The 22969-nt window shown below is 47.1% G+C and overlaps 1 protein-coding gene across 1 annotated transcript in view; it reads left to right on the top strand.

Annotated features, from left to right (window-relative positions):
* The first annotated feature begins 12600 nt into the window (after nt 1–12600).
* Nucleotides 12601–22969, top strand: part of LOC142312573 (uncharacterized) — a 152141-nt gene continuing 141772 nt past the window's right edge. Inside the window, 1 exon segment of the mRNA XM_075351564.1 lies at nt 12601–12726. Within this exon segment, the coding sequence (XP_075207679.1) occupies nt 12649–12726 (78 nt within the window). The 5' untranslated portion in view covers nt 12601–12648.

Consider the following 22969-nt stretch of genomic DNA (forward strand, 5'->3'; position numbering starts at 1 on the left):
TCTGCTCCGCTCTTGCCCTGAGAGGCCAGGAAGACCCCAAGTCCAAGGGATGGTGGGAACCGCCACCCTTGGTACCGGAATTCCGTCAGTCCCAGTTACACAGACTGTCCAGGTCACGACCGAGAAGACCCAGTTCACGGCAGAGGCTCACATTGATTCGGGAGCAGCGGGTAATTTCATCCAACAAGCTACCGTGGACCGTTATCGGATACCGGTCATCCCGCTTGCAAAACCCCTCTGGTTCGCCTCCGTGGACGGAAAACAATTATACGAGCCTGTCCGGTACACCACCGAACCCGTGAGACTTTGTATTGGTACCCTGCACACTGAGAATATTGCGTTTTATGTCATCCCGAGAATGGCTCCTGAGCTCCTGCTGGGTCTGCCCTGGCTTAAACTCCATGATCCTGACATCAGTTGGCGCTCCGGCGCAATCTCTCGCTGGAGTCCCTCGTGCCATGATACCTGTCTTCAGCCCGTCCCTCAGCCCCTGGCACCTGATCCTATCATGTCACAAGAACAGGAGAAAAAGACGCAGTCCAGCGTTGTACCACAGATCCTGGCACTTGTGCATGTGGTGCCACCGGAACCGGAAGTGATGACGCACCCCAGCGTCGTTCCACCGTCCCCGACGATTGAGACTCTGATGCCACCAGCTACCGGGGATGAGTCACCGTCCTGTGCCCGGTCCGAGTCGCCCGGGCCGGTTCTCCACGATGTCAGTACTGTTTCTGTCGGTCCTCCTCTTCCCGTTGCCCCCGCTGCCACTGCTGGTAGATCGGCTAAGCGCCGTGCGGCTAAGAAGGCGGTACGGGGTCAGAGGTCCTTCCCCGCCTTTGCGTTGGGCCCCGGCCCGGTGTCTCGATCCGGGGTGCCCCTGGGGTTCTGTGCTCGGAGGGGGGGGCTTAGAGGGGGGGGTACTGTCACGCTCCCAGTGTCCCAGCACCACTCCTTACCCACTGATCCACTCCATGTGTCCACCAGTCATGGCTGCCGCTCCCGCTCCTGCTCCCCTGACTCCTGCTCCTGGTCTCAGGAGTCTGACTTTGAGTATTGGCCTCATGGTTCTGTATAGGACCAGGCCGCGCCCACTCTCCTGGTCTTATGGGCCCAGCACACCTGATGCAGGTAATGACATGGGGCTGTGCTGGGTATATAAGACTTGCCTTTCCATGTGGGCGGGGCCTGATCAACGTGTCCTGAAGCTTGTCTTCTGAGCTAGGTGCTCAGGTCCCCTTGTGCTGTGCCCTGTTACTGTTTTGTCTTTTGCTACCTGGTACCTGTGCCTGTTTCCAGTATTATCCTAAAGAACTCCGTGACCCTGGTTACACCCGTCCCGGCCACGCCAGTGCTCCAGCTGCCGTGTACCCTGCCCCCCAGTGGGGTACTCGGTCCAGTGGATCCACCTCCTGGGCCCATCAGTCCTCCCGGTCCTGACATTATTATCCATACTTCTTATCATTTCCATAGATATCTAATTTTATATTGAGCATAAGAACAACTCTAATTATCAGCATGACCATATTTTGAAAACAAGATAGAAGGAGGAAGAGAAAAAGGAAGAAAGAACGAACAACAACAGCAGCCACATTGCATTATTATACCTCAATATACCATTGGACAGTGTTTCATATCCCAAAATCTAACGGGAACCACCATTATCCGCATAATCTCCCTCAAACCTCCGCAAGTGTGTCTGGAGAAGAATTCCACAAACCCCAGATTTTGTTAAATTTTCTCAGGCACCCCCTATTATAATATACCACCCGCTCATAGACTATGGTTGCATTGACTAGTTTAACCCAGGACCGCACAGTTGGATCCGAATCTCCCATCCACCTCAGAGCTATTAATTTCCCAGCCAGAAACAATGCCTCTCTTAGGAATATGGTCATGTAATGATCCCAGGACTCTTCCTCCACCACCCCAAACAGGCATATCAAAGGGTCACACAAAACAGGAATTGACACAATCGATGTCAGCAGAGATGTCACTCCCCGCCAATACAAAGATATATTGGGACAGCTCCAAATCATATGTATGAAATTTGCCCCTGAGAGATGACACCTCGGGCACTCCGATGTACGAGAACGGCCCATACTAAATAATCGAGTTGGAGTAAGGTATGCCTGATGGACAATGTAGCATTGAATCAACTTATTATTAACCGAAGGGGATACCGCAGTCGGAGATTCCAATATCTCTTCCCATTCCTCTCCCTGTAGAGAGGGAATTAGAGATTTCCATCTCTCCTGGGCTGGCAAGGGGTCCGACTCCACCCCCACCGACAACAGGTAAGTATATATAGCTGAGATGAGGCCTCGAGGTCCTTGTGATTTTAGAATACCTATCATAGGAAGTGATGATATCAATTTCCTCACTCCAATTTTCTGTATGTGGGATTGAATCGCTGTGCGAATCTGCAGGTATCTAAAAAACTGTGATCTTGGAACATTATATTCAATCTGGACTTGTTCAAAGGACTTGAAGGTTGTGGTTCCCGGGACAAAAAGATCACCTAACGCACTGACGCTGTGAGTGGCCCAGAATTGCGCTGAGAGGTGATCTCTCAGAGTATGGAAGTGGCTATTCCCCCATAATGGGAGTTCCGCCACCACCCCTTCGAAGTGTACCACCCTCTTCGCTTGTCGCCAGACTAATCTTGCCAACCTGAGGAGGGGTAATTGCCGTGGTGTTCTCAGTCCTTCTGATTCCAGAAAACCCACTAAACAATCAGTGCCAGCCGCGTGTGCCAAGTGACTCTCAGAGTTTGGCAGCTGACATCCAGGCATCCAAGTCTCTAGTGCCCTAAGCTGTCCCGCGAGGTAGTAGAGGAAGAACTCCGGTAAAGCCATCCCTCCCAGTCTTTTGGATCTCTGTAAAATGGATAACCGAAGTTTGGGTCTGGATTTCCCCCATATGAAAGAAGTAGTAAGAGAGTTCAACATTGAGAAGAAGGATTTGGGTACTGATATTGCACTATGTTGTAGTGTATAACTAAGCTTTGGAAGTAATATCATTTTGATTAAATTTATTCTGCCAACCACTGACAGGGGTAGCTTGCTCCACAAGTTATATTTAAGTTTAACGTGCTCCAGAAGTGGTGTTATACTCGTCTGCAGGTCTAGTGTATGGTCTTTCTGTATGTGTATTCCCAGGTATTTAAAGCTAGTTACCACTTGCAAAGGTGACCTACCCTCCATTGAAATTCCAGACCCATGCATTAATGGCATCAAAGCCGACTTATCCCAGTTGATGCGTAGTCCCGAAAACTCCCCAAATGTATCTATAGTATCTATAACCACCGGTAGAGTCTCTTGCACTCGATCTAAGAAGACAACCATGTCATCCGCATACAATCCTATTTGATCTGTTCGGTCAGCTATAGTGATTCCAGTGATCTGTGGATGAGAGCGGATTCTAATTGCCAAAGCTTCAATAACTAGTGCAAACAATGCTGGAGACAGAGGGCATCCCTGTCTTGTGCCCCGATTCAATGCGAAGGGTGTAGACATAGCACCATTGACTAGTATCCTGGCTGTCGGGGACCTATACAACATATGAATCCAGTTACTGAATTTAGGCCCAAAAGCGAATCTCTGGAGGCAGGCAAATAAAAATGGCCATTCTACCGAGTCAAATGCCTTGGCCGCGTTCAGCGAGGCCAAGGCCCACTCGTTCTCCTGGACCAGTGTGCTATATTGCACTATGGACTGGACCCGTCTTATATTTATAGAGGTGTTTTTCCCAGGCATAAATCTGGTTTGGTCTGGGTGAACTATACTCAATATGACTGAATTAAGCCTGGACGCCAGTATTTTGGTAAAGATCTCGTAATCCACGTTAACTAGGGATATAGGACGGTATGAACCGCAGTCTAGTGGGTCTTTACCCTCCTTCCTCAGCACGACTATATGTGCTTCGTATAAGGAGGCAGGTAGAGAGTCGCCGGCTGAAAAATGTGAGAAAACCTCTAAAAGAATCGGGGCCAATACGTCACAATATTTACTATAGAATTCTATGGGAAGGCCATCTGGACCCGGAGATTTCCCCCTAGCCATATCCGAGATGGCAGTAATCACTTCATCCAGTGTGATGTCCGCCTCCAGAGACTCCCGTTGTGATTCACTCAAAGTGGGAAACTCCAAATCCGACAAATATGTCACACAACTTTGAACTCCATGAGGATTTCTAGATGTGTATAGGGTTTTATAGTATTCACAAAAGCACTCTAAAATATCCTCAGGGGATGTAGCTATTGAGCCATCCATCCTCCGTATACCCAATATTGTATTTGAAGTGTTGTGTTGCCTAACCATATATGCCAATAATTTACTGGATTGATTTCCAAGCTCAAAATATGATTGTCGGGTAAAGAACAATTTGCGTTTGGACTTGGTCTCAGAGTGCTGCATATATAACCTATATGATTGCATCCAGGCCGCTCTATTTCCATCAGTTGGGGCCGATATATATATTGCCTCTAAGTCCCTAAGTCTCCCCTCTACTATATCATCCTCAGTTTTAGTCACTCTTTTAAGATATGTTATGGTTAAAGACAAACACCCTCTAAGGTAGGCTTTAAGAGTGTCCCACACCAAGTTAATATTCCAGGGTTTAGGGTGTGCTTCCAGGAAATCCTCTATTTGGGACAGAGTTCTATCACTTTGATCTATTAGTTTCAGCCAAAAGGGGTTTAACCTCCAAAAGGGTTTACCAACACCTTGGTTAGTCTTCATAGTAAGAATCACTGGGCTGTGATCTGATATGCCCCTGACCCCGTGTACCACGTCATCCACCCAGGTTGCGATATTGCTCGACCCAAAAATATAATCTAGTCGCGACAGCATGTGTCTAGTAGAAGAATGCCATGTATATTCTCGGGTGTTAGGATGCCGGAGTCGCCAAAGGTCAATCCACCCACCTCCCTCCGCGTATTGCTGCAAATCAGTCAAGTGTGTGGCCGAATGTTGTCCCCCTCCATCCATCCGAAACCTGTCCTGCTCCTCATTCATCACAAGATTAAAATCCCCCATACATAACACATACGCATCTGGATAATTGAGGGCAAAGCTCATTGCTTGTTTAAGAATGGAGATGCGAGCTGGCGGGGGGTTGTAAATACATAACAGCACATAATCTCTAGAGTTTATAGACGCATATATAAACACAAATCGCCCCTCCGGGTCACGCCTCACCACCTTCACTTCCCAACGGATATGTCTATGGACCAATAGAGAGACACCCCTGGAGTAGCTGGTGTGGAACGCATGTGCCGACCATTGTACCCACGGTTTGTTTACTAGTCTGGCTGTGTCCCGTGTGAGGTGAGTCTCTACCAGTACCACCAGTTGGGCCTTGACTTGCTTAATTTGGGAGAATACCTTAATACGTTTTTTGGGCGACTTAAGGCCTCTGACATTCCAGGTCATAAATATTAGCTCTGACCCCATATCACATAGATCTTTTTATAGAACCAGGATCCCAGGTATAAGACGCTTTCTGCCCTGCAATTAAGTGTGGTTAACCCTCCAACAGTAATAAGCCTGTCCCTGCAAAGAAATAAAGTTAATGCAATTGCAGCTGTAAACATATAGAACCAATATCGAACTTCAGGACCTTTCCGATAAGTCCTGTAAAACATTTCAAACATCAATGGGGATACCACCACTGAATACAGTGTCCTGGTATAGGTGGTATAAGGGTGCACAAGATAGGGCTCCCATTTCACAAGAACCAATTCCTGGCCAATTCCTCCATCACTCGAGGCACGGGGAAGTCCCATCTGTCTCCAAAGGGTGCTTCAAGCAACCATGGAAGAAGAGGGTCGCCAGGGGGCACAGAAAATGTTACTTAGGAAAGTAATCTCATGGCTTCTGCCCCTTAGGTTTCGGGTGTACCTGTAGCCAGTCCTCAGCCTCAGCAGGTGTAGTAAAAAACAGAGGCGACCCTTCATGCACTATGCGGAGCCGGGCAGGGTACAGCATAGAGTAGATGATGTTCCGCTCCCTTAATTTCTTCTTCACCTCCATGAAGTGGGCCCTCTGTTTTTGGAGGTCCACCGAAAAGTCCGGAAAGATCGAGAGCGCAGCATTATTGAACTTGAGTGGGCTCTTCTGTCGGGCCAGACGGAGTGCTGTGTCTCTATCTCTGTAGTTGAGCATCTTTGCTAGAAAGGGACGTGGTGGCGCGCCTGGAATAGGAGGCCTTGTTGGAACTCTGTGCGCCCTCTCCACCGCAAATGTTGAGGAGAACTCATCTCCGAGATTACATTTCAGCCACTCCTCCAGGAATTGTTCCGGATGCTGACCTTCCGAGCGCTCTGGCAGTCCTATGATTCGTATATTGTTTCGACGCATGCGGTTCTCCAGATCGTCTGCTTTCTGGCGCCATGCATTTGCCGATCCGGCCATTGTGGTCATTTTTGTTTTGAGTGTTACAGTTCAGACACTCGCGCCTCGACTTCCGCTGTTCGGGCCCTCAAGGATTGCATGTCCTGACGCAGGAGGCCCACCTCTGAATGTACCTGCTCAATTTTCCCTGTGAGGGAGCTGTTGCTTGTAGAAATTGCTTGTAGAAGCTGTTCATACACCTGCCTCAGGGTTAAATCATCTTTATCCTCTGACCCGTCATCCAATAGTGCCTGACCTTTTGGGGTGGCATTTCTCTTGGCTTTAGGGGCATCTGCCTGACCACCCCTTGTGAACTCCTTAAGTTTGTCAATAGCTCCACTTTGTTTAGGGGGACTCATATTGATACATTGGGGATTTGCTGATTCTGCACCCCTCTCTTATCGTGCCCCCGTGCGTCTGAATCTGTGCCTTTATAATGTATATTTAGTAATATGTCTGTCTCCACTTCCTCACCACGTCCAGAGAGCCGGAAAACAGCCACTTATATGGTGGATAATAAGAATGAAGGGAGTCCCAGGGCAGCACAGCACTCAGGGTGTATTTTTCAGAATGATGCAGGCCTGCGCAACGTGGGGACTTCAATATGTGTCACTTATTTGTTTTCATGTGTCAGGAAAAATCTGCAGGGCCCGTTTTTCAAGGCACACACTCCAGACCCTCCAGCACTCTATGGGTTAAAGTCTTCCACACTGCAGCCGGCCCCCCTAATGTGCTGCACACTGACTGCCAGTTACACAGCTAAGGGAGAATTAACTTCCCTGTGCTCACCACTCCTGGGTCTTCACCTCTGGCCATAAATCTGTCACTCCTCACTGCTCTCCGGAGTCATGCTCTGCTGCTCACTGTGGAAATGCATGCTGTAGGGAAGATGGCTGCTGCTCCACACTCTCCAGCCTCAGGAGATCCAGCAACGCTGTGCAGGAATCAGAGAATAGCTTCAGTGGGAATCTGCAGCCTCCAGATGGTGTCTCCTGTCACAGCAGCAGGTCAGTGAGTAAATGGATCAGGTAACCGGGTGTAAATGGCCAGGATAAGATCAGGATTATAGGAGCTCTCTTCCCATGCGTCCTCTCTGGTCGGCTACATCGCCCCGCCGTGTGATACAACTCTTGAGTTGAAACCCAGGTCTCAGAAGCCGTATATCTCCAGTCTGTAGCCCATACTGACACATGACTAGGACGGGCAGCAGTATGAATTATATCAAGGACTTCATTTTATCTCATTCTCAGAGAACCCCTTTAATAAAGTGGAAATGTGAGGGCGGACAGGGCATATGGCAGTATCCTCACCTTGGAGAGATGTGTACAAAACTAAAGATGGACTGAATCAGCTGCAGCTTGCCCCAAATGATGGTACGGTGCAGGAACCACCAAGTATCAGAAAATAGTTTAAAAACTAAAAGAAAAAAAAAGGGATGACATAACCGCTGCAGAGTGTAACAGACAGGCAGGTAATATGTACATAAGAATTTATGAGATAAATACAGGGCTACACGTTTCAGCATCAGACAGATTCTTCCTCAGGTCAGGTATATACTGTATAAATACTTATATCACCCCATTTTTATTTGAATTCTTTTCACACAATGTTCCTCTCATCGTCACTGCTTCCATCTGAATCAAACACCTGCTAAGAGGGAAAAGAGGAGAAGTGCGGCCGAGTGTCTTCTCTTACATGACCCCGTCCATACTCAGCGCTGCTTTCTCTTACCTGAAAAGGGAAATATTAAAAGAGGAAACAATAAACCCGCGCTGACGACCTCGGAATATTGACTGACCGCACCAGAAATAATGCTAGGATGTGACACCCGGGAAGGGTCCGCATGTGTGGAGGGGCTCAGGAGCGGAGTTCTCCACACTCGTCTAAACGGAGCTGCCGGATTTTAAAACCTAGAAAATAAACCTCAAAAATGGCTCAAAAATAAAAGATGGAAATAGTAAAAAACAAACAACAACAAAGAAACAGCGCTCATATCATACGGCCAAAAAAATAGAACAGTCTTTGGAATTTCGATGATGAAAAAGCCACAAAAAAATAAATAATTCCAGGTGATGAGGGGGTAAAATACACAGAACCTTAAGGGGTTAACCAATACCAGATAAGATGCCGCTCTTATTAGACGACGTATAACCCGGAATATACAAGATGGTGATCACCGCTGTAATGTGGAAGTAATAGCGCTATATAAGTGAGGAAATAACAAGAAATCTAGAAACAGCAGAAGGAAAGTGAGATCCAGCACCATGGCAACCAGCACTGCAGTGCAGCACACGCTGAGCCTCCTGGTCATGTGACCCCTGACTCCTCCCACACATGTGACTGATCACATGCTGGTGACATCACCGCAGGTCCTGTAAGCACAGAGCAGCGTATTCTCCAGTGTGCGGCTCTGCAGGTGGCGGAGGTGAGTGCAGATTCCCCGTCCAGGGACTGTTTATCTCTTCACAGCTATTTCTTATAACCCGACGTTTATTTATGTTTGTTTTTTTTTTTTATTGTTTTCCAAGAGCCGGAACTTTATTACTTTTCTGTGGGTGTCGCAGTATGAGAGCGGGGGTTATGTTTTGTTGCGGGGCTTGTGTTATTGATTGGCGCCATTTTTAGGTGCAGATAACTTTTATTTTGTGGAGACGTTGGAAAAAATCGATCAATAACTCCATTGTTCTTTCTTTGTTTTAAAGTGACCCTGTCATCACGATTTAACCTAATAAATTAAAGGTGCGGCCATATTGGGGCTGTTATACTGATGGAATAGACACCGGTTGTGCAGAAATCTGCAGCCTGGTTGTTGTTTAATTTATTATAGAGGTTTTGCTGCAATATCTTTTTCCTGCAATGTAGCTGGGCTGTAGGTAGAGTCTTTGGCTCTGCCGCGGCCGATCCGTATTTGTCCGAGGCCAATTTGTTTTAATTTTTTTGCCTGAACCTCCCGTAGCAAGGGCCGAGCTTACACAAATTTCCGGGCGGTTTGCAGAAAAATGGCGCTATGGAGAGCACAGTCACACACTCAAATCAGACGGTGCTCAGAAAAATGGTGCCACGAGCGGAGAATGCACACAGTGACATCCAACCATCTTTAAGGGAAACTGTCAGGTCCCATATGTGTTCTGACCTAGAGGCAGCAGCATGTGTGACCTAATAACCCCTTCCTATCCATCTCTGTGTTGTAATATTGTGTGATATGAAAGTAATAAAAAAAAATGTTTTATTACTTACATATATCTTATGTAAATAGCAGAGGGTCTAGTCTCCTGGGCATCTCATCGCCCCGTGGGTGTTTGCATGCTTTCCGTGGTATTACGCCCCTGCAGACGTGATACCATGGATTTACATGTGTGGCATCACCATCAGCTCCTTCCGATTCCGCGCGTGCACACTAACCATTCCCACAGCCTTCTTATTCGGGTGCTTGCTTGTCGACTTCAGACACGCACTGCGCATGATCAGAAGACTCTGACCATTCGCAGAGCGCGTCTGAAGCCGGCAAGCAAACACTCGGATAAGAAGGCTGTGGGAATGGTAAGCACAAGCGCGGGATCTGATGGAGCTAATGGTGACATCGCACATGTAAATCCATGGTATCGCGCCCGCAGGTGTGCTGCACTTCTTTCTGTGTATGGCTGTCAGCTTGACAACCAGCTCCAAGAATTGCCGGCTCCTACTACAGGGGGCGGCAAAATTTAGTCACCGAGGAGACACAACAGAGTGCTACATCAGATGCCCCGAAGGTGCCCCCCTGACAGCTGCTCCCTGTGCACATGCCCTGCCAACGCCCCCTATATACGCCTCTCCTCTTATTCATTCTCATCTGGACTATTGCAACGCTCTACTAATCAATCTCCCTCTTTCTAAACTTTCCCCTCTCCAAAGGATTCTGAATGCAGCAGCTATGATCATATTTCTCTACAACTGCTACACCGATGCCTCCACCCTGTGCCAGTCATTGCACTGGTTGACCATCCGCTACAGAGTACAATATAAATTTATCATTCTCACCCACAAAGTTCTCCACAGTTCTGCATCACCCTACATCTGCTCCCTAATCTCAGTCTTTCACCCGATCCATGCACTCTGGTTTTCTAATGACCTAATAGTGAAATCCTCTTTTATCCGAACCTCCCACTTCAACACTTCAGTCTCCAAGACTTCTCATGAGCTGCATCTCACTCTCTGGAACGCACTACCCAGGACAATTTACTTAATTCCCAATCCCACTGTTGTAAATGTGCTCTAAAATGACCTAAAAGTACTATCCTTTTAATCAGAACCTCCCACTTCCAGTCTGTAGGACTTCTCTCGTGCTGCACCAGTTCTCTGGAATTTGCTGCCCCGGACAATTCAATTAATTATTCCCAATATCCACAGTTTTAAATGTACCCAAAAAATTCATTATTTTTTTTTAAACTGACACCTACCACTTCACCTCAATAATCTAACTATTGCCTGCTATCCCTTCCTAAATTTCCTCAGAATCTGGTCCCTTTTATCATCTTTTCCCACACATGTACTTTGTATCTGTATGGGTACAGATATTGGATGATGACCAGTTCATGCAGTGTTATTTGAATGCCCCTATTTATTATAGTGATGTCTAAACTATAAATGACAAACTATTTTTTTTATCTTTTGTGTTCCCACTATTTCATCTTCGATTGTAAACTTGCAAAAAAGACCCTCAATCCTCTTGGTATGTGTTGAATTATGTATTACTCTGTAATGTCCCATGGGAGCCGATGCTCTCAGGCACCAGTGTTTCAAAAAAACTGACCCGCACATCCTACAAGTGTGAATAGGTGCTAGCTGAAAAAACATAGCAAATACAAGATGCATACAGCTGCACACTAAAATGCCAACAATGTATAAAGGAACTCTGGTACTGCATTACTGCTATATGAAAAAATTAGATTTTTAGTTTATGAATTGGCGAATGCATGTAAGCCCGGAAACCAAACGGCAAGGTAAATCTCAATAATCCAGGTACCTAACTAAAATGCCACTATCTAGGTTAAAAACATCCGTGTCTGGGCAGGTAGACTAAAAAACGAACTTGAAATGCCACTATTTGGACTAACCTCCATGTCTGGGCAGCTAGGACTCCTGGTATAAGGATTATGAACACAGCTTGGTTTATAGGGCGGAGTGCTCAGTCAGAAAGGCACCAGTGAGAATCCATTTAAATGGTGGCTGTTAAGACCCCTTTACACACTGAGACTTTCAGCGATCCCACCAACGATCCCAACCTGATAGGAATCACTGGTAAGTTGCTAGGAGGTTGCTGGTGAGAGGTCACACAGTCAGACGCTCCAGCGATCCCACCAGCAACCTGACCTGGCAGGGATCGCTGGAGCATCGCTACACGGGTTGCTGGTGAGCTCACCAGCAACCAGTGACCAGCCCCCAGCCAGCAGCGACACACTGAAGCGATGCTGCGCTTGGTAACTAAGGTAAATATTGGGTAACCAACCCGATATTTACCTTGGTTACCAGCGCACGCAGCTACACGTGCAGAGAGCAGGGAGCAGCGCACACTGCTTAGCGCTGGCTCCCTGCTCTCCTAGCTACAGTACACATGGGGTTAATTACCCGATGTGTACTCTGCTACATGTGCACAGAGCAGGAGCCGGCACTGACAGTGAGAGCGGTGGAGGCTGGTAACGAAGGTAAATATCGGGTAACCAAGGACAGGGCTTCTTGGTTACCCGATGTTTACCGTGGTTACCAGTGTCCGCAGAAGCCGGCTCCTGCTGCCTGCACATTTAAGTCCCCTTTACACACTGAAACTTTTTAGCGATGCATGCTGCACAGCGGGAAACAAAGGACCAAAGAATGGTCCTGAACGATTTCTAACGATCAGCAACTTCACAGCAGGGGCCAGGTCGCTGATGTGTTTCACACACTGCAATGTCGCTGGGGAGGTCGCTATTACGTCACAAAACTGGTGACGTTACAGCGATGTCATTTGCGATGTTGCAGTGTGTAAAGCCACCTTTAGAAACAAATGTTGGCTGTTGAATACAGCTCTCCTTTGCCACGTGTGGAAGGATCTCACGTGAGGACTCCTTCCCAGGATGTGAATAACATGTTACAATTACTAAGGATAAGAAGGGGTATTTTTCAATGGGATTTTGCTGATTTTACTCCGGCTCATCTTCTTTCCTTTCAGATTCCAACAAGCTAGGATCCTCTCAGTGAAGATCTTCTTGATAACATAATTTTCCCGATTGACCCATCGAGGATGAATAAGGACAGAGACAAGATGGTGGAGAGGTTAATAAACCTCACCCTGGAGATCCTCTTCCGGATTACTGGAGAGGTGAGAGGTTCTGGTGACGTCACATTACATCATTATCTATGGTAATAAGAGATGGACATTCAGTGGTGCCTGATAGTTTGTGAACCCTTCAGAATTTGCCATATCTGCATAAATTTGACTTAACCTACACCTTCACACGAATCCTAAAAGTGGCTAAAACTCCAAATCAAACAAATGAGTAAAAAAATATTCAACTTCATCATTTTTCAGATGAGAATGATCCAGTGTGACGTGTCTGTGAGTGATAAAGCCATGATACTACCGCCACCGTGTGTCACAGATGGGAGGAGGGTTTTATCCTAATGCAGCATTTTTTTTCTCTAGACATAATGTTTCTCATATAAACCACAAATCTCTATTTGGTAGACTGGCAGCAATAATCTTTTTGGAGAACAGTGGCTTTCTCCTTACAATCTTGCTATGCACACTGTTGTTTTTCAATGTTATCTGATGATGCATGAGTTTATTATCTAATGTGTGAGAGGCCTTTAGTTGAAGTTATCTTGGGTTCCTTTGAGACCTTATGGGTTATTAAAAAACTGACTGTGGATTGGTGGAGTCCAAACTCTTTAGCAATAGTTTTATGACCTTTTAATGTCTGAAGAGAATAGAAAACTCCTCTGAGGCCTCGGAAATCTTTTTTGATACATTTCCAGAAATGTGTTGTAAAGATCAGACTTTGATAGATCCTAATTGTCACCCTATTGATTTGATAACACCAGACTGTAATTTCACCGTCAAATTATCTGCTAATCCTAAAGGTTCACTTATTGTTGCCACTTATACACGTGATTTTGGATCATTTTCCTAATTTAAAAAAACAAAATCTAATATTTTCCCTTCTCCATGACAGAACCAAGGAGAGACAGGATCTGCCCCAAGGAAACCTACAGCTTTAAAAGGCAGAGCCTCCATATACACTTCAGTGGTTTCCAATCCTTTTGGGAGACTTATAGTTAGTCAGTGTCTGCCATGGAAGAAATTTGTTACCTGTGTCAGCGAGCCATGGGAGCACGGCCTCCTGGAATGCCGCAGTGTCACCCCTGGTGACATCCGGGAAAGGGGAGCATAGCCTGGTATGGCTCAGTGTCTCCCAGGGGAACCTCGGTCAGTATCAGGAGAGGATTATGGCCTTGAATGGCTTGAGGTCTCCCAGGGAGGCCCCTGCGTGGCATCTACAGTCATATGAAAAAGTTTGGGCACCCCTATTAATGTTAATCTTTTTTCTTTATAACAATTTGGGTTTTTGCTATTTCAGTTTCATATATCTAATAACTGATGGACTGAGTAATATTTCTGGATTGAAATTAGGTTTATTGTACTAACAGAAAATGTGCAATCCGCATTTAAACAAAATTTGACCAGTGCAAAGGTATGGGCACCTCAACATAAAAGTGACATTAATATTTTGTAGATCCTCCTTTTACAAAAATATCAGCCTCTAGTCGCTTCCTGTAGCTGTAAATGAGTTCCTGGATCCTGGATGAAGGTAGATTTGACCATTCCTGTTTACAAAACAATTCCAGTTCAGTTAAGTTTGATGGTCGCCGAGCATGGACAGCTGCTTCACATCATCCCACAGATTTTCAATGATATTCAGGTCTGGGGACTGGGATGGCCATTCCAGAACATTGTAATTGTTCCTCTGCATGAATGCCTGAGTAGATTTGGAACGGTGTTTTGGATCATTGTCTTGCTGAAATATCCATCCCCTGCGTAACTTTAACTTCGTCACTGATTCTTGCACATTATTGTCAAGAATCTGCTGATACTGAGTTGAATCCAGGCGACCCTCAACTTTAACAAGATTCCCGGTGCCGGCATTGGCCACACAGCCCCAAAGCATGATGGAACCTCCACCAAATTTTACAATGGGTAGCAAGTGCTTTTCTTGGAATGCCGTGTTTTTTTGCCTCCATGCATAACGCCTTTTTGTATGACCAAACAACTCAATCTTTGTTTCATCAGTCCACAGGACCTTCTTCCAAAATGTAACTGGCTTGTCCAAATGTGCTTTTGCATGCCTCAGGCGACTCTGTTTGTGGCGTGCTTGCAGAAACGGCTTCTTTCGCATCACTCTCCCATACAGCTTCTTCTTGTGCAACGTGCGCTGTATTGTTGACCGATGCACATTGACACCATCTGCAGCAAGATGAAGCTGCAGGTCTTTGGAGGTGGTCTGTGGATTGTCCTTGACTGTTCTCACCATTCTTCTTCTCTGCCTTTCTGATATTTTTCTTGGCCTGCCACTTCTGGGCTTAACAAGAACTGTACCTGTGTTCTTCCATTTCCTTACTATGTTCCTCACAGTGGAAATTGACAGTTTAAATCTCTGAGACAACTTTTTGTATCCTTCCCCTGAACAACTATGTTGAATAATCTTTGTTTTCAGATCATTTGAGAGTTGTTTTGAGGAGCCCATGATGCCACTCTTCATAGGAGATTCAAATAGGAGAACAACTTGCAAGTGGCCACCTTAAATACCTTTTCTCATGATTGGATACACCTGCCTATGAAGTTCAAAGCTCAATGAGGTTACAAAACCAATTTAGTGCTTTAGTAAGTCAGTAGAAAGTAGTTAGGAGGGGGTTCAAATCAAGAAATTGATAAGGGTGCCCATACTTTTGCACCGGTCAAATTTTGATTAAATGCGGATTGCACATTTTCTGTTAGTTCCTAGCTGCTCTGAATCGAAAGGGGTTATTGAGAATGTTTCTGGGCCACTAGTGACATCACTCGGGGAGAAAAAGGTTATCAATCCAAATGCCTTGCAGAAGTGGTGTGTGCTGAATAATTATTCCTGATGCAGGTTAACAATCAGCCTACAGAGCTAGCAATAGAGACGGCACTAGCGCATTATTTACCGCATCTGGTGGGGTGAGCACAGGGGTTTCCGACACACATCTGACATCTGTGTTTTATTTCTGTATTATCATACGACAGACCTAGAAAGACACAGTCCAAGTGGAAACCTAAAGAATGCTCACTATTAGAGTAAAATTGGCAGTGGCATACAGTAAAAAAATTGTACCAGACTTGTATTGAAAGGGCCCTCACTGAGGAATCTCTGTCCCTCATGGAAATTGTAAGGTCCCCTAATTAGTGTTGAGATTAAAAAATCATTTAAGGCTTTCAAAGGTCCAAGTGTATCTTCAGGGATGCAAGAGGCTACAGTGGATATTAGTCTGGAGGAAGAGATTGAAGACTGGGAACAAGGAAGATTGTACCCTGATGCGTCATCATCCTCGTACACCTCGAATAATGGTGAAGGCCAGCCTTGCTTTAACATGCAGGATATGGGCAAACTGGTCAAAGCTATAAGGGTAACAGTGAGGGTAGAAGAAGTTAAAGCACCTAAATCTATGCAGGACAATGTTTGAAAGGGGTTTTACAGCCCTCTTTTCTTAATAAGAAAACGGGACTTATGTTTCAGGATGATTATAAATCTAAATCAGTTTATAGTAACAAAGCATTTCAAACTGGAAACAATTGGCCCGGCAGTAAATCTTCTATTTTTGGATTGTTTTACGTCAACCATGGATCTCCGAGATGCCTATAACCATGTTCCAATATATAAGAAACACCATAAATGTCTCAGGATGGTGGTCATCATTCAGGGACATCTGACTCGCCGGCAGTTCTGAGCCATACCCTTTTGGCCTGTCAATGGCTCCAAGGGTATTTCCGAAATTTGTGGTGATGTGCGCTCATGTATGATAAAAAAAAAAATCTCTTTATCCCATACTTGGACGATTTTCTGGTGGTAGAGAAATCAAGATTAGATTGCAGAAGGACGATAAGTCAGATCAAAAACATTTTAATCCCACTAGTGTGGATGATAAATGGAGGTTAATAAAAAACGATGCAGGAACAGAGGCAAACTTTTTGGGATATTGCTAGACTTTACGGATCAAATATCCTTCCTTCCAGAAGAAAAAATAATAAAAAAAATAATCAGCAACCCGGTAATCATTCTAAGAAGAGCAATGTGAGTTTTAGGGATCTTAACATCCTACATTCCTGCTGTAACTTGGTCCAGAATCCACTTTCGGAAACTCAAGTTGGCAATCCTGATGAAAAGTGAAGAGATCAAAGGGAACTTAGAAGGAAGATTCACCATCTTAAGGCTATGTGTCCACGGTAGAATGTTGCTGCGGATTTTTCTGCATGAAAATCCGCGACTTTCGCGGCAAATCCGCACCTTTTCTTTGCCGCGGATTTACCGCGGAATTGCCGTGGATTTTGATGCGGATTTTTTTTTTCCCTTTTCCCAATTCTATAGCCAAAATCCGGATCAAAATCCGCAACAATAATTGACATGCTGCAGATTTTTCCGGATCAAAATCCGCCGCGGAAAAATCCGCAGCATGGACACAGCATTTCCAAAATGCCATTGAAATGGCTGGGAAGTGCCGCTGCTGCAGATTTTCGGAAAATCGGCGGCTTTTCCGTGAGAAATCCGTGGCAAAATCCGCGCATTTTCCGCAGTGTGGGCACATAGCCTAAGAGTTAATTGAAATTCCCTACGTTGGTGGCTCCATAGGAAGAACCTCTTCCAGGGAGTTCTGTGAGAGATAAGAAATCCCAAGATCACTACTACAGATGCAATGGGGACGGGATGACTGGACAGGGACACCTAGGCTGGCCCTCAGACTGAGGACCCTGTGCTGTCCCTTATTTCAGGTACACTTGATGGTCCAAGCCCTGGTAGAACAACCCTTCCCCTCTTCCACCATAGTCACAAACCCCACAACTAAACACGGACGGGGAAAAAAACAATACTCGTTCACACGGCAAACAAACACAAAGGAGCAACAATACGTGCACAGGGGAGAATAACATAAGAGGGAGGTAGAAATCTAACAACCGGGAAACTTTTGCACCACAGCACCACACCACAGATCACCAACAGATTGGATCACCACTATAAGACCGGAATCGCTGCACAAGCTGGAGTTATTATCGGCACTGAGCACCAGGATCCAGTACCTTTGATATAGGAAGGAGACGGCTGTGGTTGGTAATTATGAACCTGAGCTCCTAGCAGAGTTTCCCAGATCAGCAGGAATTAACTCCTGTAGGACTGAGGAATAGTGGACATGAAACAGCTGACGCACAACTCTGGATGAACAACTAAAAGACATCAGGTTACTTGTCAGACTCTGCAGTGTGAACAGAACTTGATGCTGCCGTGGCACCTAATGAGTTTGGAATCGTATATCGAATGATATGCAAGTTCTATCAGTTGGGGGGGCACACAGAGGGTATGATTCTTCAAGGTGGATGTCAGCAGAAGTTGAAGGAGGCATTGTCAAACCTAACGGAACTGGCGGCCATAGAGCTAGCGCCTCTAGGAGCTCTGCCGTGCTTATCAAGTCACCATGTGAAAGTATTGTTGGACAACAGTATGGCTGTAGCTTACGTGAACTAACTGGGGTACTAGATCCAGAAAACTCATGCCGGAAGCAAGGGAGATAATGACCGTAGCCAAGGGTAATTTTCAGTCACTGTCGGAAAACTACAAGTGCTTCTCAATAAATTAGAATATTATCAAATAGTTAATTTATTTCAGTTATTCAATACAAAAAGTGAAACACATATATTATATAGAATCATTACACACAGAGGGATCTATTCCTATATATTATATAGAGTCATTACACACAGAGGGATCTATTTTAAGTGTTTTTCTGTTAATGTTGATGATTATGGCTTACAGCCAATGAAAACCCAAAAGTCATTAGCTCAGAAAAGTATAATAATTACCACAAAACACCTGCCAAGGCTTCCTAAGCATTTAAAATGATACCATAGTCTGGTTCAGTATGTTACACAATCCATGGGGAAGACTGCTGACTTGACCAATGTGCAGACAGTCATTGACACACTCCACAAGGAGGGTAAGCCACTAAAGGTCATTGCTAAAGAAGCTGGCTGTTCACAGAGTGCTGTATCCAAGCATATTAATGGAAAGTTGAGCGGAAGGAAAAAGTGTGGTAGAAAAATGTGCACAAGCAAGTAGGATGACCGCAGCCTTGGAAGGATTAAGAACAGGCCATTGAAAAATTTGGGGTTGATTCATAAGCGGTGGACTGATGCTGGAGTCAGTGGTTTAAGAGCCACCACACACAGACGGATCCAGGACATGGGCTACAAGTGTCGCATTCCTTGTGTCAAGCCACTCGTGACCAATAGACAATGCCTGAAGCGTCTTACCTGGGCCAAGGAGAAAAAGAAATAGACTGTTCTCAGTGTCCAAGGGTTTGTTTTCAAATGAAATTAAATTTTGCATTTCATTTGGAAATCACAGTCCCAGAGTCTGGAGGAAGAGTGGAGAGGCCACAATCCAAGCTGCTGAGGTCTAGTGTGAAGTCTCCACAATCAGTGATGGTTTGGGGAGCCATGTCATCTGCTTGTGTAAGTCAACTGTGTTTTATTAAGACCAAAGTCAGCGCAGCCGTCTACCAGGAAATTTTACAGCACTTCATGTTTCCCTCTGCCAACAAGCTTTTTAGACATGGAAATTTCATTTTCCAGCAGGCACCTGTCCATACTACCAAAAGTGCCAATACCTGGTTTACTAACCACAGTATCACTGTGCTTGATTTGCCAGCAAACTCGCCTGACCTAAACCCCATAGAGAATCTATGAGAGACACCAGAGCCAACAATGCAGACGAGCTGAAGGCAGCTATCAAAGCAACCTGGGCTTCCATAACATCACAGCAGTGCCACAGGCTGATCGCCTCCAGGCCACATTGCAGCTTTGATGCAGTAATTCATGCAAAAGGAGCCCCAACCAAGTATCAAGTGTATTTACTTTACAGACTTTTCAGTAGGCGCCAACATTTCTGAGTCAAAAATAACTTTTTCTCTAGTCCCTTCCACGACAGCATAGGAGGTTGTCTCTCCACGCCCTAATTGGGACAGGAAGCAAAAGAGAGGTTAAAAGGACCCTCCCACCTCCCATAGCCAGTGTCTTTCCTGTCCCCATGGGGCATGGAGAGGTTTTATTTTTCTCCTATGCTGTGGTGGTTTTTTTTTCCCCCTACCTTAGCCGGGCAGTATCGGTCTGGCCTTCGCCGCTCCTCCCATACTGTTCCCTCACCCTGTGTGGAACTGCTGCTCCAGCCTTCCAGAGCTCCTCTGGGGTGATGCGGGCTGTGTAGCTCCCCGGCCGGCATCCTCCCTGAGCCGCCGGCCGCCTCCTGTATGCACGCTGCAGTACGACCCGGAAGTGCTACCGCGGGCGGGACTTCCGGTCTCGTGACTTCCGTTCGCGGAGGCAGCCCCGGCCTGTCAGGGACCTGATGCGAGGGGCGGGGAACGTTCCCTGTCACTGGGGGGGGGGGGGCAGGCCCTTCTGCATAAAGGCCACCCTGAAGACTTCAGAATCATGGTAAGGACTTCTACTGTGCTTCCTGACATGTCTTCCCCTGCATCTGCATCTGCAGAGCCCAGTGTTCCCCCTGCCACAGTAAGTAAGGAGGGGGGTGGTCCCTCATGCATGGTCTCAGGCTGGTATTTATGGCTCCTTCTGGTCTGTGTTTTCCAGGAGGACAAGGCTGCTAAGAAATCTGACAAATGTGACAAGTCAGAGGAGTCTGATAAGCCTGACCGCTATGAAAGGACTGAAAGGAGCACTATGGGGTTAGAGGAGGTGCAGGTTCTTCCCTCGGTCCAGGATGAAATGTTCGCTGGCCTGAAAACCGTCAAACAATTAGGGTTTCTGGTTCATGACAATATTCTGGATATTATCTCTCAGGAATGGGAATTTCCTGAGAAGCGTTTCCGTGGTGACCCCAGGCGCCGTTTTCCCCTGGAGGCTTCTGGGTTGCATTGGGGGGTCCCCAAAGTGGATGTACAGGTGGCCAGGGTCGCTAAATAAACGGCGCTCCCCTTTGAAGATACTTCCCAGCTTAGAGATCAGATGGATAGGAAGGTCGAGGGCCTCATGAAGCGATCCTGGGAGGCATCGTCTTCTACCATTCAGGCCAATATTGCCTCCACTTGTGTCTCCCGGTCCCTACTTAGGTGGCTCGACCAGTTGGAGGCTCATATTTCCCTGGGTACCCCTCGGGATGAGTTGCTGGAATCCCTTCCCTTACTTAGGAAAGCTACCAGTTTTTTGGCGGATACCTCGGTGGAGTCGGTCCGCCTGGCTGCCAGGACCTCGGTCTTGTCTAACTCTGCCAGACGTGCCCTCTGGCTTAAGGCCTGGAGTGAAGACTCCACCTCCAAAATGAGACTTTGCTCCCTTCCGTTTAATGGGGATTTGGTGTTTGGGCCTGCCCTGGATGACATTCTGGACAAGGCGAATGATCGTAAGGCCTTGCCGGATCCTAAACCCTCCAGGAAGCGGTCCTTTCGTTCCCCGATGCCTCAGGCCTCCCAGCCCAGGGGGAAAGGGAAGTCGGGCCGGTGGAGCTATCCTAAGGGAAGAGGGAGAAGCATTCTCATCCCTTCCCATCAACAACGTCCTCAGCAGGGCAAACCGTGACTCTGCTCGGGTAGGGGGACGACTCTTGGCCTTTCTTCCCCAGTGGCAGTCCATCACCACCTGCCAATGGGTCCTGAAGATCGTCTCCGAGGGTCTATTGATAGAATTCATCTCCCCCCCCCTCTACCGGGCCCTTGAGTCACGGCTCTGGCATCACAGGGTTCGCAGGCCCTCCTGTACTCAAAGATTCAGGAGCTAATGCACTCGGGGGTCCCGAGTCAGGAAGGAGGGGTAGGCCACTACTCCCGTCTCTTCCTTGTCAAAAAACCGTCTGGCGACGTCCGGATTATCATCAATCTGAAGCGTCTCAACCGGCAGGTCAGATACCGGCGTTTCAAGATGGAGTCTGTGAAATCGGCTATCCCACTGATAGGTCTGCACCACCAGATGGCCTCAATAGACCTGAAGGACGCCTACTTCCATGTGCCCATCCATCCGTGTCACAGGCAATACCTCAAGTTTGCGGTTCTGCACGGGAGGAGGTGCTTCATTTCCAATTCAATGTACTTCCCTTCGGGATCTCCTCGGCTCCAAGGATCTTTTCAAAGATCATGGCAGAGGTGGTCGCCTTCATACGATTGCAAGGTGTCTGTCTGGTTCCGTATTTGGACAACTTTCTTCTCATGGCTCCCTCCGCTCAGACCCTCCGGAGCCTTGTGGAGAAGTCGTTAAGCATTCTTCGTTCCTTGCCTTGATCCCCAATCTCAAGAAGTCCCAGCTGCAACCCTCCTCCACTCTGCGGTTTCTCGGGGTGCTGCTGGACTCCGACAGACAGGCATCCTTTCTCCCGGGAGACCACAGGTTGACCCTGCTAATCAAAATTTCAACGCTTCGCCGACAGGCTCGCCCGACCCTTCGAGCGGCTATGTCGGCTCTAGGTTCTATGACGTCCTACATTCCCTCAGTCATGTGGGCTCAGGCCCACTCTCGTTGTCTACAGGATCATATCCTGGCGCATTGGGACAGACTCCCTTCCTCCCTGAACAAATGGTTTCGACACTCAGGGACCGTCTCCTCATCCCTTCTCTGGTGGCTGCGTCCCAACAACCTGCAGGTGGGGGTTGCCTGGACTCGGACGCCCCTGGTTACACTAACAACCGATGCCAGCCTGCGGGGATGGGGTGCTATGGTGGCAAACTCCCCATTTTAGGGCGTCTGGAGTCCTTATGTCAGCTCCCAATCCTCCAACTACCGGGAGCTTAGGGCGGTCAGGGAAACCCTCCTTGCTGCTCAGGATCTCGTCCGGGACACTCACGTCCTGGTCTACTCAGACAATGTCACCACAGTGGCACATCTCCGCCATCAGGGCAGTACAAGATCGGGCGCCCTGAAGTCTGTGTCATCCCGGATCTTCCACTGGGCAGAACGGTCCCTGCTATCCCTTTCTGCAGTCCATCTAAAGGGATCCCTAAACCTTCAAGCAGATTTCCTGAGTCGTCGGGATGTTCACCCAGGGGAGTGGAGCCTGGACCAAGCAGTGTTCTGCTCTCTGGTGGCAAGGTGGGGTACTCCAGAAGTAGACCTCTTTGCTTCAGCAGGAAATCGCAAGGTCGCAACATTTTTCTCCCTGAACCCTCAGGACAATGCGTTGGGGGTGGACGCCTTCTGCCACAATTGGTCCTTTTGCCTCGCCTACGCCTTCCCCCCCCCCAATTCCTCTTCTCGCACGAACCCTGAGGAAGATCAGAGACGACGGAGCCGCAACTATCCTGGTAGCTCCTCTGTGGCCGCGGCGGAGTTGGTA

The sequence above is a fragment of the Anomaloglossus baeobatrachus genome, chromosome 5 (genome assembly GCF_048569485.1).
Source record: "Anomaloglossus baeobatrachus isolate aAnoBae1 chromosome 5, aAnoBae1.hap1, whole genome shotgun sequence".
Classification (NCBI taxonomy): domain Eukaryota; kingdom Metazoa; phylum Chordata; class Amphibia; order Anura; family Aromobatidae; genus Anomaloglossus; species Anomaloglossus baeobatrachus.